The sequence below is a fragment of the Thamnophis elegans genome, chromosome 12, assembly GCF_009769535.1.
Source record: "Thamnophis elegans isolate rThaEle1 chromosome 12, rThaEle1.pri, whole genome shotgun sequence".
NCBI classification, from domain to species: Eukaryota; Metazoa; Chordata; class Lepidosauria; order Squamata; family Colubridae; genus Thamnophis; species Thamnophis elegans.
Window position 1 is genome coordinate 43,337,148 of NC_045552.1, and position 18,350 is coordinate 43,355,497.

Sequence of the window (18,350 nt, forward strand, 5' to 3'; positions counted from 1 at the left end):
AAAAAGGTTGCCCATCACTGCTCTATAGGATCAAATATTTAAATATGGTGATGGGGAATTGCTTACATTAAGTTATTCCAGCACACACAAAAAATGCTGTATTTTTCAGAGTATAAGACAGACCCTTTTCCCCCCTAAAAGAGGGTGAAAATTTGGATGCGTCTTATACACTGAATGTAGCCCTGCCTACCCATCGGCCCCCACTCTTTGGCCTCTGCTTTCCAGCAATTTACCTCCTTGCAGCAAAGGGGAAAATGGGGCTTGCGGGGGCGGCAATAGGCTATAGCAATCCCTGCCGCCTGAAACACCTGATCACCTGGTGGCCCTTGATGAAATTGAAAGTAAAACTTGCTGTTTGCTGCTGGGAGGCAGAGGCAGACATTTTTTTTTCTGCTAATCAGGCAAAAATGAAACAAGCTGTTTGCTGTTTGCTGCAAGGAGGTAAGTCAATAACTATAAATGCCTATAGAATGTTCAAATTATCAGACTTGTTTTTTAAAGACTGCTTTATTATTGTTCTAGGCAGGTTAACAAAATGAAGAAGCTTTTTAAAATAAATGCTTGATCTGTAGAGGCCCAGTGCTATTGTATCTCCTTTTAAATAGCAGAGAATGTATACTTCCAGAAAGCACATCAATTTTAACAGCATCTGTACTAGTATAGTCTGAACGTGAGATAGGAAGCCATCTAAATGAACATGTCCAAGTTCATTTAGATGGCTTCATATCTTAAAATCTCTCTGAATTGAAGGAATTTGAAGCATCCATTCAAACTGGTTTAGACATCCAAGTTTAGTTTTCCAAAACAGTTCCAAAGTTCAGAGGGAATTTGATTCATTTGCCCAAACACCCCCCCCCTCTCTCTCTCTCTCTCTCTCTCTCTCTCTCTCTGTGTGTGTGTGTGTGTGTGTGTGTGTGTTTGTGTGTGTGTGTGTGTGTGTTCCAGCATAACTCTTGAACACCTCGAGCAATTTCAACCAAACTTGTTATACAGATGACTTACTCTCTGGAAACAAATACTATGGGGGGTAAGACACCCCTAACATCCCTTGGGGTTGTGTTCTGTTACAATACAGCCTGTTGTGCCTTAAAATGACTTCTACTGTACAAGTGCAGTGGAGTTGCCATGGTAATGGCTTCACAGTACTCCACAAGGGTGCTCCCTCTCGTAAGGGGGAAAAATTCAACATTAGAAATTACGTTTGGTCCAGACATTTCCCCCTATAAATGAATACACGGGCAACGCTGGGTTGTCAGCACTAGTTTGGAAATAAAAAGAGTTCTATCTACATGTTAAATATTACATTGTCTTCCCTGATTTCCTGAGTGAACGTCTGCCACCAGCAGAAACACTATTGCTTGGAGGAGCCTTCTCAACTCAGATTGCTGTATCTTGCAGTTACAAAAATGACTGTAACCAGGTGTCCATTCAGGCTTTGCATCATCTCAAGCACCAGACGCTTCATTGTTTGATGGGATTCTTGCCTCTAAGCAAATGCAAACTTTTCTGCTGCTTTAACTTCCTGCAAAGAGACCGTTGTTCAGACAGTTGCAATAACAAAATCCAATCAACGACCTTTCTTTTCCTCTATGAGTCACTCTACAAAAAGAGAACCAGCCAAGAATTTGCTACCCGGAGATTGCCTTTTCTACAACCCGCGCTTTTGCCGATGCTCCAAATGAGGTAAGATTTTTTTTTCAAAATTTGAAGTGTGGAATTCCAAGCAAGGTAGATTTTGTTCCCCCCTCCCCCTCTGCAGTTTTGCAAGAATGTTCCTCTTTAGTTAGGCAAAAAAAATTGCAGCAAGGATCTTGTTTTTGTAAGATCAAGTTGGTCTCTATCTGATTGCCTGCACTTGTGAAAGTTGGAACGAGCAAATATACCAATTTAGAATAGAATAGAATAGAACTCTTTATTGGCCACGTGTGATTGGACACACATGGACTTTGTCTTTGGTGCATATGCTCTCAGTGTACATAAAGAAAAATAAAATAGAATACATTCATCAAGAATCATAAGATACAACCACTTAGCGATAGGTTACTAATAAGCAATCAAATGGTACTAGGAAACAAATAAAACAATATAAAATTTAAAGATACAAGCAACATGTTTATAGTCATAAGTGGGAAGAGATACTAGGAAGGAATAGAATAATAATAATAATCTGTAATGAGAAAGACGAGATGGTCGACCACTTAATCATTGGGTGCAGCAAAATTTCACAAACTGACTACCTATAATGCCATGACCATGTTGCTAAGATCATTCACTGGAAATTGTGCCAAAAGTTTGGATTTGAGTACAGCAAAAACCACTGGGAACATCAGGTTCAGAAGGTTTTAGAGAATGAGAAAGTCAAGATCTTGTGGGACTTCAGAATTCAGACTGACAGGTACTTGGCCCACAACACACCTGACATAACAATAGATGAAAAGAAAAAAGTATGGTTCATTGACATTGCAATACCTGGAGATGCATGAATTGAAGATAAACAGCAAGAAAAAAAATCACAAAATACCGGGACTTGCAAATTGAAGTTGAGCAACTGTGGAAAAAGAAATTGTGTGTTGTCCCAATTGTAATTGGAGCCCTTGGAGCAATACCTAAAGAGCTACCTCGCTATTTGGAAATTTTAAATTTATCAGACTTGAACATTCTGATTCTACAAAAAACCACCCTACTTGGAACAGCTTATATCCTCCGACGTTACCTTAACAGTTCCTAGGTCCTTGGTTAGGACTCGAGCTGTTGGGCTACCAACCAGCCCCAAAGGCTGTGAATCTCATCAAAGATTAAAATAATAATAATAATAATAATAATAATAATAATAATAATAATAATAATAATACAAAAATCTACTGAAGGCCCAACAGACGAAACAAGAATACAGAAAAGATGTGATAAAATCAAGAATGGAGAGTTGGCAGAACAAAGCACTGCATGGCCAATTTCTGGAAAAAATAAAAGATAAAGTGGACAGTGAACAAACTTGGTTATGGTTAACAACAGGTACATTAAAGAAAGAACAGAGTCACTAATCCTGGCTGCACAAGAACAAGCTATCCGCACAAATGCCATTAAGGCCAAAATCGAAAAATCCTCTGATGATGCCAAATGCAGACTTTGCAAAGAAGCTGATGAAACTGTTGATCACATACTCAGCTGCTGTAAAAAAATCACGCAGACTGATTATAAATTGCGGCACAATTCAGTAGCACAAATGATCCATTGGAATTTGTGCAAAAATTATAATATTAAAACAGCAATAAACTGGTGGGAACATCAGCCTGAAAAAGTCACCGAAAATCAGATCTTGTGGGATTTCCGTATACAAACTGACAAAATACTGGCGCATAATACACCAGACATCACACTGGATGAGAAAAATAAGGTCACAATCATAGACACCGCAATACCAGGTGATAGCAGGGTCGCCGAGAAGGAACATGAAAAAATTGCAAGATACCAGGACTTAAAAATCAAAATTCAATGACTATGGCACAAACCAGCAGTGATAATTCCAGTGGTAATTGGCACACTGGGTGCTATTCCAAAAGCACTGGAATTACATTTAAAACAGTTAAAAATTGACAAAATCACCATCAGTCAAATGCAAAAAGCCGCACTGCTTGGATCTGCACGCATATTACGAAAATACGTTACGACGTCCTAGGTCCCTGGGTGGGGCCCGACTAGTAACCAATGCCAAATCCGGCGAAACAAGTGGCCGCTGTGATACAATTGTATAATAATAATGTCTTCGTAGGTAATATGACAGTGTTGAGGGAATTATTTGTTTAGCAGAGTGATGGCGTTCAGGGGAAAACTGTCCTTGTGTCTAGTTGTCTTGGTGTGCAGTGTTCTATAGCGTCGTTTTGAGGGTAGAAGTTGAAACAATTTATGTCCAGGATGCGAGGGGTCTGTAGTTATTTTTACAGCCCTCTTCTGACTTGTGCAGTATATAGATCTTCAGTGGATGGAAGGCAGATTGGTAGTCATTGTTTTTTCTGCAGTTCTGATTCTCCTCTGAAGTCCGTGTCTGTCTTGTTGGGTTGCAGAGTCAAACCAGACAGTTATGGAGGTGCAGATGACAGACTCAATAATTCCTCTGTAGAATAGAATCCTCAGCTCCTTGGGCATTTTGAACTTCTGAGTTGGTGCAGAAAGAGCATTCTTTGTTGTGCTTTTTTTATGACATTTTTGATATTAGGTGTCCATTTTAAGCCAATTTATGCCTATCCTGCAAATTTGGGGAGACTGTAGCCAAATAAGCACAAGGAGTGAAACTGTTTTTTGACGGAGGTACAAAAGGATAAAACTATGGAAGAGGGAATCTAGTTTCTCGGGTCTGGTGGAACAGGAGAGGGTTAGGGTTAAAAAAGGCCCATTTCTGAACTCCCACTGACAACATTTTAAGGAAAGAAACCTGGAGAATGTCCATCCTAGCCAGGAAAGGCAGTCCTACAAATGACTTGGCCTTGCGTGAACCATATAGGGATGAGTTTCTCAACCTTGTTAGTTTGAAGATATGTGGACCTCAACTCCCATAATAGCTGCTATATAGAATATCAGAGTTGGAAGGGACCTTGGAGGTCTTCTAGTCCAACCTCCTGCTTAGGCAGGAAACCCTCTTCAGACAAATGGTTACTTCACTTCAGACAAATGGTTATCGAACATATTCTTTAAAACTTCCAGTGTTGGAACATTCAGAACTTTGGGAGGCAAGCTGTTCCACTGATTAATTGTTCTCACTGTCAGGAAATTTCTCCTCAGTTCTAAGTTGCTTCTTTCCTTGATTAGTTTCCACCCATTGCTTCTTGCCCTGCCCTCAGGTACTTTGGAGAATACTTTGATTCCCTCTTCTTTGTGGTAACCCCTGAGATATTGGAACACTGCTATCATGTCTCTCCTAGTCCTTCTTTTCATTAAACTAGACATACCCAGTTCCTGCAACCGTTCTTCATATGTTTTAGTCTCCAGTCCCCTAATTATCTTTGTTGTTCTTCTCTGCACTCTTTCTAGAGTCTCCACATCTTTTCTATATCGTGGCGACCAAAACTGAATATTCCAAGTGGGGCCTTACCAAGGCATTATAAAGTGGTATTAACACTTCACGTGATCTTGATTCTATCCCTCTGTTTATGCAGTCTGGAACTATGTTGGCTTTTTTGGCAGCTACTGCACAGGACTGCCTCCTATTTAAATGGCTGTCCACTAGGACTCCAAGATCACTCTCACAGTTACTGCTATTGAGCAGGGTACCATGTATATTGTACCTGTGCATTTTGTTTTTTCTTGACTAAATGTAGAACCTTACTTTTTGTAATTCTTTTTGTAATTCTTCAAACTGCTAAGGTTGAGAAACACTGACAAAGGTCTTTTAAAGATGATAACTGAATTGCACCCAGAAATAAATTAGGAGCCGGTGCCTTTCATGCAACAACAGTGTAAAATGGACAAACCAAGGGACACTTATCCCTGCATGAGCTACCGCATTTCTGAACCACTTGTAACTGCTAGCCCCACATAGTGTACATTGCAATAATCCCACTAGGAAATGAGCAAGGATTGACTGTGAGCAGGGCCTGCTAGTCCAGAAATGGGTGCCATTGGCACACAAGATATACCTGGGTAATGATAGGGGGCCACTACCCACAGCTATCCCTGTCCCTTGAGCAGAACTGGTGAATTGCAAAGTCCCTTTTTAGGGGGAATAGATGCTCACCAGGATTGTGCTTTGCATTTCAACAGCATAAATTAGGGAAATCTATTTATCAGATCACGGAAGGAAGGTGTATCACACTTGACACAAAATCGGTTTTGTCCAAATGCTGCATGCAGACCTTCCTGTATTCCAAATCAGAAATCTGCAAAAATTACAGGTATCTTTGACTAACATGAACTCTTTGAGAGCACATAATCTTTATAGATTAAAACATTTTTATAGCCACGGTTTTAGAGCCTCTCAGTAAAGATCAGATACCACAATAAATAGGTGGTACGCTACGGTAGCCTTTTCAATACCAGCTCAAATCTCTTTTGGGTAATAGCTAGATAGATAATTTATTAACTGATTAGTCTTACGACCAAATCAAAAATATAAAACAAAATACAGGATCTAATTCCAGGGTAAAATAGTAGAATTCTGGGCAGAGGTGGAGACGGTGGGCTATTTTATACAACAAATGTGGCAAACCTTTTGCACTGCTTATTCCTTCCCCTTTTAGTATTAAATCAACTACCGGCCTCAAAGTTTATGGATTGTAATTTTAGTATAGTTAGACCCATGTATAAATGACAGGCTGGATTTTATCATAGACTTTGGTTGTTAGTTATGATTTTCTTCCAGAATTTTTAATTGTGTATTAATTGAGTGGTTTTTTTTTATTATTTCTTCTGGCCTCTGTCCCATGTAGTGAATTGAATTGAATTCTGGGCAATAGAAATATTAGAACTTGGGAAGAGAAGGATAGGAGAGAGGGTAAGGGGGGAAGATGAGGAGGATGAGGATAAGGAGGAGTGGAATGTAGAGAGAGGAGAAGGAGAAAGGAAGGGGAAGTAGAGTAGGAAAGGAAGATGGAGGGAAGATAGGAAGTAAGAGAGAGGTAGAAGAAAGAGGTGTATGGAGAGTAGAAGAGCTAATAATGGGTGTTAATCTTTTTGGGGTGTTGAGGACAAGAGGAATTGATGTAATCATTATTTAATACTATATGATACTGGCTATGTATAGTATACATGTGATTGTATGTTATGAAAATGGAAATAAAAATATGTATTTTAAAAAAAGAAATATTAGAACTTTGGCAATTCAGCCTTGTACAAATTTTGAGAATACTTCATTATTCAAGAACATCCAAAAGGAATTTCAAAAGATTATAGGTCATTGTTGTCATTTAAGATGGGAAAGCTATCGGATGGAAGCTTGGGTTACTGATCTTGGCAATCCCATGCAGGAGACAAATTGGCAGTATTTATAGAAACCAGTTTCACTTCACTTCAGTTTCAGTACAAGAAGTGAAGCGGAAAATTAAACATTGTTGGTATTTGACTCCTATTAGCCTGGCTCATATATATTAAAATTCTTCTCCCAAATGCTGGAGAGGTGGCCTAAATTTGTTTTTTGTGTGGTGTTTTTTTTTTTTTTTTTCATTTCTGGTGGTCACCAGATATAGCCTTTTAGTGAAAAATGTTTGAATAGGCAAGTAACGTCACTAAACAAAAAAAACCTGAATGTTCTCTAGAGTTAAGGTTATTTACAGGACTAAACCATGAGCTTAAAAATAAAGAATGGATTCATCTATTTCATTTTAGCAACCCAAACAATAATGGTGTAACATCGGAGAACTCTAGGTCATATAACAATTGAGTTGCGATTAGAAGAGACAAATATTCTCTTCTATTAAGCTCTTAGCTGTACAATAGAAGTTGCATTCAGACAGCTATTGGTAAGAGCCAGCTCAAAAAGTAACTCAAGTAGAATACATTTGTGGTCAATGACAATCTTGAGTGTATTCGTTATGATTTAATGCCCCAGGGGGAGAGAAATCACAGACGCCCTTTTTCACCAACATGCAATATAAGAATTGTTTTCCCCAGAGGTGTCGTTATGTAAAGCAGAAGCGGGAAATTTGATTTTTATTGACTTCCTGCCTGAGTGATGGAATTGAAACTGCCCTCTTAATAAGAATTAATTGGCAAAGACGCTAAACAGGAAACTCTTGAATGGTTTACAACGACAGTTTAGTAAATGGGAAATGCATAAACGGACAGGTAGGTTGAAAGGAGAGTTACAACAATTTACAGGCTGGGCAAAATGACTCCATCATCCCCAAGCAGCAAAAGGGTTTTCCTTTTCCTTTTTGGTAAGGACTTTATTAAAATTACCAATGTTTTTTCAAGGAAGTGTGTTTTCCATAGGCTAGGCCCGTGATGGTGAACCTATAGCATGCACAGCCATATTTGGGAGCCAGGGACGTGCAGTCACTAGAGGCAGAGGAGGCGTGACCTCACCAGTCATGAGGAAAAGGAAAGAATTTTAAAGATTTTTTAAAAAATAATTAAAGCCAAGGTAGTTGCTACCAGATTCACAGTGACTTGGAACAGTGCTTAGTGTTAACTATAGGAGGAGGCCAGAGAAATAGGGGCCTCCTGTGCATAAGGAATTTTTCGCCTTTTAAGAGTTAAGAACCAAACAAGCAGAAACAAGCAAAAAAATTTGTATGCAAAGGAGGCACGTGTTCTCTTGCCTCCTATAGAGGGCATTTTTAGAGGCTTTTTAGAGTTCTCTGGGAGCAACTAGCTCAGTCTGACTCAGAGCTCTGGCAGAACCACGTTGCCTTTTCAAACACACACACACACACACACACAGAGCAGGATAAAAGTACATAAGCCCAGCTTCACTGATTACAACGTGATTCACCTGCAATCAAAGGTTCCGATCAGAAGGCAGCAGGGGAAGGGGGGGTATGGCAGAGGAGCTGCTTTCAAGCCTTTGGAAAATATATCCAATCCAACTTCTGTGTTTGTGTTTGTTTGAGAGTGAGTGTGTGACTGAGAGAGGGATCCAATTTCTCTGTTTGCGTGTGTCTGTTTGAGAGAGGGGGGAGGGAGGGAGAGACGGAGGAAGGAGGGGGAGCAGGGGTGGGTTTCAACCGGTTCGCGGCAGTCCCCGCGAACCGGTTGGTCGGCGAAGCCGGAAGTAAGTAACTTCCGGGAACGGCGAAGGGCCCACGCTCCTTACCCGGTTTTGACGAGTTCTGCACTTCCACGCATGTGCAGGACGCATACAGCGCCTGCGCGATCCTCCAGGAGCAGCTGGAGCATCGCACAGACGCTAGTATGCATGCGTGCACTGCACGCGTGCACGAGGACGCCGCCGGCCCCGTTCCAACCGAACCGGTTGGAACAGGGCGAGAAACCCACCCCTGAGGAGGAGGGAGAAGGAAAAAAAAATGGGAAAACTTATTTTGCAAGGGGGAAACATGCTGTCGCTTTAAATCGGAACTGAGCATGCCTGGCTGTGGAATTCTGGGAGTTGAAGTCCACAAGTCTAAAAAGTGCCTCACCAGCCATAAAGCTGACTGCACGTTACTGTTGGGAGCACGCCAGCCGTTAGCTCCGTCGTGCATGCGCGCCAGAGATGATGGCCTCCAGAGGCTGGGGAGGGTGAAAAAACGGCTCAACCAGAAGTTTGAACTTCCGGTTGGGCTGTTGGGACCATTTTTCGCGCTCCCCAAGCTTGGTCCCAAAGGGCCAACCGGAAGTTCATAAATGATCTGTTTCTGGCTTCTGGAGGGCCTCTGAGGGCCGGGTAAGGCCATTTTCGCCCTCCCCAGGCTTCAGGAAAACCTCCAGAACCTGGGGAGGGGTTGCATGCACATACAAGGGGGGGGAGTCACACATACATACACAGGTGGGTGGGGAGATTGAGTGGGCACACATGCACACGCGATAGTACGCACACACGTGATTTGGGCACGCTGTAAGAAAAAGGCTCGCCATCACTGGGTTAGGCTTATGCGGTGGATGGTCGGTGTGCGAAAATGGAAATATTGTAATAAAAATCACTTCCCAAAGATGGCCGCTATCACTTACATGACATCTTGAGAGATTAAAAACATTCACAAAATTGCCAACAACAGTTCCAAGATGAAGTTTCCAAATTTAGAGAAGATAATAAAAGCCAGGTCCTGCTGGAACTTTTCTTGCAAACCGCTTGTAGATTTTGCGCTCAAGATCGAAAAGAAATGAACTCTTGATGCTGGGTTTTGCTGATTCATAGAGATTGTTGTCGCAGAAATGGCTAGCATTTGTGTTTTTTTTTAAAAAAAAGTTCAAGTATTTCATTAGGTTATCAAAATATAAAATACAGAAATACAACAAAAAAGAAAATCCACGGGAAAAGAGGAAAATGAAAAAGTACAGTATAGGTTAAAGAGGAGAAGAAAAAGAAAAGTATTAATTTCCAATTCCTTTTGACGCAATAGAATAAGGTAATAATATAGCTGTGACTTTTTAACCTTTACATAGTAATATATACCAGCCATTTCTATAACAAGCTTATCCAATTAGCAAAATCCAAAATCAAAGTTTCATTTTCCCCCCACCCAAAGCATAAAGTCCAAAAGTTATTTCCAATTAGACACAGAAATGACTAGTATTTGATAACCTAGTAAAGTTAAGTGTTAAGCTTGTAATTTTATTTGTCCCCAATGTGAGTGACGTTGAACTGGCCATACCCTCCCTGGCCACACCCACCCCAGCCCCCCAAGGTCAAACACAATCCTGATGTGATCCTCAATGAAATTGAGTTAGACACTCCAGCTGTATACTTACACCTCTCTTCCTTCTGTCTTCCCCTTCCACATTTTCCTCTCACCCAAACTTCGTTCTTTCTAAACTTGAAAAGAAGCCAAAACTAAGATTTATTTGCTTCTTCTTCTTCCCCTTTCTCCTTCTCTTCTTAACAGTTTTGGGTCCTTCAGTAAAAGCAAAGAAACGCTGCAATGGTGTTACTAAAATACCGTGACCCGACACTTGCGCGATAGACATATGCGCGCCGACAAAATAGCGCCAATTAAAACACGATGTCAAAATCGCGCCCACAAATTTGCGACGACAAAATCGCGACGACAAAAGCGCGATGACAAGCACAATAAAATCGAAAAAATTACTGTTAGGGTTAGGGTTAGGACTAAGCATATGTCTATCGCGATTTTGTCATCGCGCATTTGTCATCGCGCTATTGTTGAAAATCAATTAGCGATTTTGACGGCGCTCATTTGTCCATCACGGTTTTGTCGGCGCGCATATGTCTATCACGCATTTGTTGGTGAACCCTAAAATACAATTCCATGTCAAAAATACTTTGCAATATAATAATATTACAATTATGAAGTGGTATATAAGTCTAAGTGCTATTACTAGAACTCTTAGGAGCCCTAATGGTGCAATGGTTAAATTGCAGTATTGCAGGCAAACTCTGCCCATAGTCGGGAGTTTGATCCTGACAGGGCTCAAGGTTGACTCAGCCTTCCATCCTTCTGAGGTCAGTAAAATGAGGACCCAGATTGTTGGGGGCAAGATGCTGACATTGTAAACCACCGAGAGAGTTCTGTGAAGCACTATGGGGGTAGTATATACTGTATTTTTCAGAGTATAAGATGCACCTTTTCCCCCAAAAAAAGAGGGTGAAAATGCAGCATTTTTGCTCATTTTTGCTTTCCAACCCCACCCCAGGAGCACTCTACAAGTCTCCCAAAGCCAATACATGCCCTGTTTTTGGCAAAAAAGGGCCCCGGTTTTTTTGCTTATTTTTGGCCCACTCCCACAAGGCATGCAGAGGGTTTAGGAGGCCTGCAAAGTCCAAAAACTTTGTTTTAAAATTTACCTCTTCAAAATCTTGGTGCGTCTTACACTCCAGTGCATCTTATAGTCCAGAAATTACGTTAAGTCTAATTGCTACTCCCATTGGTTTAATAAATGTGCCATCCTTTCCTTACAGGGGCCAGAATCTCTCCAACGGTGAGACTTTTCCAAGACCTTTCCCCTTCAATGGAACTGAGATGCCAGGAAGCCCAGGGATGAACTGCTCGGAACCCGGAAGAGTTTTCCAACACACCTTTTATGCTGCCACCTACACCATCATCTTCATCCCAGGTCTCCTAACCAACAGCATTGCTCTCTGGATGCTCTGTCTCCTTATCCGAAAGCAAAACAAAGCCATCATCTTCCTGCTGAATCTGGCCACCGCAGACTTCATTCATGTCCTCTCCTTACCTCTGCGGATTTATTACTATGTCAACTACAGGTGGCCCTTTGGACTCTTCCTCTGCCAGCTTTGCTTCTACCTGAAGTACCTGAACATGTACGCCAGCATTTGCTTCCTCACCTGCATCAGCGTGCAGCGATATCTCTTCCTGCTCCATCCCTTCAAGGCCAAAAACTGGAAGAAGCGCTACGATGTCGCCATCTCGGCCGCCGTCTGGTTGGTGGTTGGTGTAGCTTGCCTGACCTTCCCTTTGCTGAGAAACACCGGGAGTTCGGAAACTTGCTTCTCGGATCTCAACATTGAAAAGTTCCAGAACAAGGCGGCTCTGATCGGGATGCTGATAGCGGCTGAACTGGTTGGGTTTTTGTTCCCTCTGGCCATCATCGGCTACTGCACTTCCAAAATCAGGGCGTCCCTCCGGGAACACCAAATGCCTTTACAAAACACTGGCGAAAAACAGAAGGCGCTACGGATGGTGTCGATGTGCGCCGTGGTGTTTTTTGTCTGCTTCGCCCCCTATCACCTCATGTTTTTCTTCTTCATGTTGGTGAAGGAAGATGTGGTGAAGGGCTGCGCTGTAAAACAAGGCATCTTGTATCTGCACCCCTTCTTCTTAAGCCTGGCCAGTTTCAATTGCTGTTTGGACCCATTCTTGTATTTCTTTGTGACCTCGGAATTCCACGATCGGATACCAAGCTACAGCAGCTGGTCCTTCCGAAGTCGTTTGTTAAGCAAGGAAAGCACCGCTTCGGTGAAGGGATAAATTAGCTGGATTTCAGGCTGGACAGAGGATTGGGGCATCTAGAGGAGGGGCCCTAAGCTCTTGTCATTTAAACTGTGTCGCCTGATACCCTGTAGCACAGGGGCCCTCAAATTTTTTAAATGGGGCCAATTTGCGGTCCCTCAGACTGCTGTGGGGCCGGACTGGCTGGGTGGGTGCGTGTGGCTAGGTGGTCATGTGATTAGGTGGGTGTGGCTAGGTGGTCATGTGACCAGGTGGGCATGGCCAATTTAGCAGTCCATTAAACAATACTCACAAATTAAACTTTAATTTGCTTTGCTCCTAGGAGTGGAAAGCGTGTTAGTGAAGGGATGTGGCTGCCTTGAGAGGGGGTCCATCTCTCTCTCTCCTCCCCCTTTCCCTCTCTCCCTCTCTCCCCTCTCTCTGCAGGCTGGGGAGGCCCAGAGAGTAGGTGGGGTGATGTGGGTAGGGCAGCCTTGTGGTCCCTTGGGGGCTGGATTAATGGCTTCAGTGGGCCGTGTCCGGCCCCTAGGCCATAGTTTGAGGATCCCTGTTGAGTGGGCTCACATACCACATCAGAGGAAAGTTGTCAGGCCTGCAAACCATCTTTTCTTTCGGATCTCAGGCCTGCCACACTTTCTATTATTCTACTTTGCATTTTCTATTGTGGGGAAATGAGAGAGGGGATTGTACGGAGTTAGATGATAGGTAGCCATAACAACATTCTTTCTAGAAAGAAGATAGATTGGAACTTTGCCTCGGACTCTGATTTACTTTGGGATGCTATTTGGAACCCTGACATTAGTTTGCTTAGTTTTGCTTGGTCAGTGGAGCGATAGCTGGTTGGGTTCGTACCACATGATAGATCAGCGGTTCCTAATCTGTTCTGTGGAAGCCGTTTAATGGGAAGTTGCAGGAGTTGAAGCAGCTGTAGGCTCTAAGTCAGTGTTTCTCAACCTTGGCAACTTGAAGATGTCTGGACTTCAACTCCCAGCATTCGCTGGCTGGGGAATTCTGGGAGTTGAAGTCCGGACATCTTCAAGTTGCCTAGGTTGAGAAACACTGCTCTAAGTTAACATTGTGGTCTTCAGAAGCATTCAGCGACAATCTAGAAGTGCTCATGAAGAGAAAAGCTGGGATCTCTTGTTTTACAAACCACAAGGATGGGATTCACATAGCTAAGCCATCAGATGGCCTGTTTTCCTTTCATTTTTTTTTTTCTACGACCTTAGCCGGACACGCATCATTTCCAATCAAGAATCTCAGAACTGGGTGGGGATGATTGAATGTTAAGCTACACGAACCCAAAACAGCTCTTTAGAGACATGAATTTCTTTGTAAAAATCTTTGTAAATATGTACATGCTCTGCAAGTAAACCAAATAACCGCTCTGAATAGGAAAATAAATAAAAGAACTGCACTGAAAGAGAAAGAAAACAAGGCACCTCTTTGTCAGTTATGTTCACTGCTTTTGAAAGAGCAGAGTCTACACTGCATCAACTCATCCCTATCTTAATCGTGTGATCTGAGTAACTAGGCACTTTTAAATAGATGGCTACGTTCTGGTTTCTATATGTATATGTGGGGGTTTTTTGGGGGGGGTTCTTTCTCTTCGTTATCTTTTTTTTTCTTTTTCATTCAGGTGCATCCTGTAGGTTATTTTTAATCTTTTTTTTTTACTGCCAACCATTGACAGGAAATACTTGCCACTTTACTTTTACAAAGGAAAGGAGTCACATTTTATGCCTCCTACTGCCTCTCCGTGGCCAAAATGTTTTTAAAAAGCAAGCCAACCTAGTGAGTGAAAGTGGCTTAGTATTATTAATATACACCAATGGTTGAGAAGAACTGAAAATCCAATTTTAATAGTCTTTTTTCTTATGTGATTGTTTTCTACATTATTAGCAAATCCTCAAGACTGTCCTGAATGGCATTACAATTCTATATTGTGCCTATAGAGGGGATGTAAAGAATCATAAAAGACTAAAACTATAATTTTATACTCTGGACCATTGACTTATGGGGAATCTATTTAGATAAATACATTTTACTTGGAAATAAACCCTGCTTCATTTATTACACATCTAAAGCTTTTTCTAACTAGTGTCTAACCACTAGTTGGACCTGGCTACATCCTTTTTCATCTAGATGACATTCTTTTCATATCATCCCAACCCATCAGTAAATTAGCCTTAACTCAACTGTATCTACAATACTATTAAAGTATATCTAATAGCAATAGCACTTAGACTTATATCCCGCTTCACAGTGCTTTATAGTCTTCTCTAAGCTGTTTACAGAATCAGCATATGGCCCCCAACAATCTGGGTCCTCATTTTACCCACCTTGGAAGGATGGAAGGCTGAGTCAATTTTGAGCCCAGTGAGATTCGAATGGTCAAATTCGACTACTCAGAGGAGGGCCTTCTCTGTGGCTCCCTTTGGAACGAGCTCCCCATGGAGATTCGGACCCTCTCCACCCTTCAGGCCTTCTGGGCAGCCGTGAAGACCTGGCTGTCCCAGCAAGCCTGGGGTTGAGTTCCCCTACTCGAATTTGCTGTGTCTGTTGTGCTTTTAAACTGTTTGTATTGTCTGATTGTCTTTGTCTTACTTTTTGTAATTTCCCCTCCCTTGGCTTTGTTCAGCCGCCCTGAGTCCCTTCGGGGAATAGGGTGGCCTACAAATTGAATAAAATCCAAATCCAAATCCAAATCCAAATTGCAGGCAGCTGGCAGTCAGCAGAAGTAGCCTGCAGTACTGCATTCTAACCACTGTGCCACTGCGGCTCTTAATATTCCTATTGTTCTTATTCACCCAAGGCCAGCCAAAAGATTTGTCAAATATGTCAAGTATATGCAAACATCTCCTTCATTCATCAAAACAACAAAAAGCATTTTGCCCTGGACATTCAGCTTATTGTACAGATGGGTGCAACATTGCGATGCACCGTGGAAGAGGGTTTGTTACCGGGATGGCAAAATACTACTTGTATCACATGGACCTGGTTGCCCATACAAAGAGAATACAAAAGTAAATATTTGGGAAATTAGGGAGGGGAAAAGGGAAGTAGATAGTGGGGAAAAGCAAGGGGAAAAAAAGAGAAATAGCAATAGCAATAGCAGTAGACTTATATACCGCTTCATAGGCCTTTCAGGCCTCTCTAAGCGGTTTACAGAGAGTCAGCATATTGCCCCCAACAATCTGGGTCCTCATTTTACCCACCTCGGAAGGATGGAAGGCTGAGTCAACCCTGAGCCGGTGAGATTTGAACCGCTGACCTGCTGATCTAGCAGTAGCCTGCAGTGCTGCATTTAACCACTGCGCCACCTTGCCTGGAAACTGAAAAAAAGCATTGACTCCCCAACTTCCTTTGGTGCAGTAGAGTAAGGCATTAAAATCTACCCTCAACTTTTTACTTTTTCATAATAATGGAAACTAGCCATTTCTATAACAATGAATCCATCTAATTGGTTAAACCACAAATCAATGTTTCATTTTTTCTACCTTAAGCACAAAGTCCAGTAGTGGTTTCCAAGTAGAAATAAAGGTATTTGTGTTTTTTTCTTTAATCAAAACAGTCAATTTAGCCATCTCTGCTAACTCCATCAATTTTTGCAGCCATTCGCCCATTGGTCTTTGGTCCCATTGACCGATGACCTCTGGAGAGCCAGGGACGGAGGCTACGCCTCCATCCTGGTTCTCCTTGACCTCTCAGCGGCTTTCGATACCATCGACCATGGTATTCTTCTGCGACGACTGCGGGAGGTGGGGGTGGGAGGCACTGTTTTGCGGTGGTTCTCCTCTTACCTCTCAGACAGGTCGCAGTCGGTGTTAGTTGGAGGGCAGAGATCAACCCCTAGGCCCCTAACATATGGGGTGCCGCAGGGTTCGGTCCTGTCCCCCCTACTTTTCAACATCTACATGAAACCGCTGGGCGAGATCATTCGGCGGCACGGGATAAAATACCACCAGTATGCGGACGATACCCAGTTGTATCTTTCCACCCCGTGCCAACTCAATGAAGAGGTGGAAGTGATGAACCAGGGACTTGAAGCTGTTAGTGACTGGATGAGGGCTAACAAACTCGTGCTCAACCCAGATAAGACCGAGTGGCTGTTGTGTTTCCCTCCCACCAATTTGGCTAGTATCCCATCTCTCAGGCTGGGGGGTCAAACATTACGCCCCTCAGACAGGGTCCACAACTTGGGAGTCCTCATGGACCCACAGCTGACTTTCGAACATCACTTGTCAGCTGTGACCAGGGGGGCATTTGCCCAGGTTCGCCTGGTCCACCAGTTGTGCCCCTACCTGAACCGGGAGGCTCTCACAACAGTCACTCGTGCCCTTGTGACCTCTAGGCTGGAATACTGCAATGTGCTCTACATGGGGCTGCCCTTGAAGAGTATTCGGCGACTTCAGCTAGTCCAGAATGCGGCCGCGCGAGCGATTGTGGGTGCACCTCGTTTCACCCACATAACACCTATCCACCGCGAGCTGCACTGGCTACCTGTCGATCTCCGGGTACACTTCAAGGTGCTACTTGCCACCCATAAAGCCCTCCATGGTAGTGGATCTGGATACTTGAGAGACCGCCTACTGCCAATTACCTCCACACGACCTATTAGATCTCACCGGTTAGGCCTCCTCCGAGTCCCATCTGCCGGTCAATGTCGACTGGCAACTATGCGGAGGAGAGCCTTCTCGGTGGTAGCTCCGACCCTGTGGAACGATCTCCCCGTGGAAATTTGTACCCTCACCACCCTCCAGACCTTCCGCACAGCCCTCAGAACCTGGCTATCCCGTCAGGCCTGGGGTTAAGACTACAACCCGCCCGAATAGTATGAATGTTGTGTTTTAATTATGTATTTGTCTTATATGTTAAAAGTTTGTCTCCCCCCCCCCTTTTAAGTTGTAAGCCGCCCTGAGTCCCCCCAGGGAAAAGGGCGGCATATAAATAAACTTTAATAACAATAATAATAATAATAATTGTGGGAATCGAGGCAACCTTCCATTTCTGTGCATAGTGTAGTCTTGTTGCTACACTATCGATTCTGTTTTTGAAGAAGGCTGTCACCTTACTTATAGAGAGACCTGGACTCAAGGTGAAAAGCAAAATGATTGTTGTCACTCATCAAAGCGAGCCAATTTAGTGATTGAATGATTAAAGCACCAGAAACGGGGTGAATGTGAGTTCTGGTCACACCTTAGGCACACAATGCCATCTGGATGACCTTGGGCCAGTCCCTTTCCCTCAGCCCAAAGGAGAAAGCAATGACAAGCCATTTCTGCAAAATCTGGCCAAGAAAACTGCAAGACTTCATTGTTCTGACCTAGACTTCCCAAGAGCCTGAAACAAATTCCTTGCCCCGAAAAAAACCCCTTTTATTAATTTGCTGCGAATTCTGCTCATTCACATCCAGCAAAGTCTTTCAAGGGAGGATTTACAGTCACAGACCTTATCTGGCTTGGAGAGCTGCCAGGCTGATATCCGCAAAACCTGGCAAGGAGTCTCGGAAAGTCACGAACCAATTAAGCAAATTAATTGTCTCCTGCAAACTCCACTCCCCTTTTGCTGCTCTTTTATTTCCTCTGGGAGGGGCCATTGATCGTCCACCTGTGGCTTACTCCCAAGTCAACCCCTGTTCTTTAGCTGTTCCCTTCATCTGGCCACTCTGTGCATGTGCACACTGGAAACAGGCTCCAGCTGTTCATCTGCCTCACTGATGTATGACTCTGAAGGCAGCTGATAACTGGCATACGGCTCTGGTCCCCTCTCTGCTTCTGACACAGAGCCCTCATCAGAGCCTTTGCCAGACTCCAGGACTGTCCCATGTTC

At 43.1% G+C, this 18,350-nt stretch overlaps 1 protein-coding gene across 1 annotated transcript; it reads left to right on the plus strand.

The window, feature by feature from the left end:
- Positions 1 to 1,504: 1,504 nt before the first annotated feature.
- On the plus strand, positions 1,505 to 13,121 carry LOC116515943 (putative P2Y purinoceptor 10). Its single transcript, XM_032228269.1, has 2 exons — positions 1,505 to 1,683; positions 11,507 to 13,121. Exons 1-2 carry the CDS (start codon positions 1,670 to 1,672, stop codon positions 12,534 to 12,536), a joined length of 1,044 nt encoding a protein of 347 aa, XP_032084160.1. The 5' UTR covers positions 1,505 to 1,669; the 3' UTR covers positions 12,537 to 13,121.
- Positions 13,122 to 18,350: the final 5,229 nt, after the last annotated feature.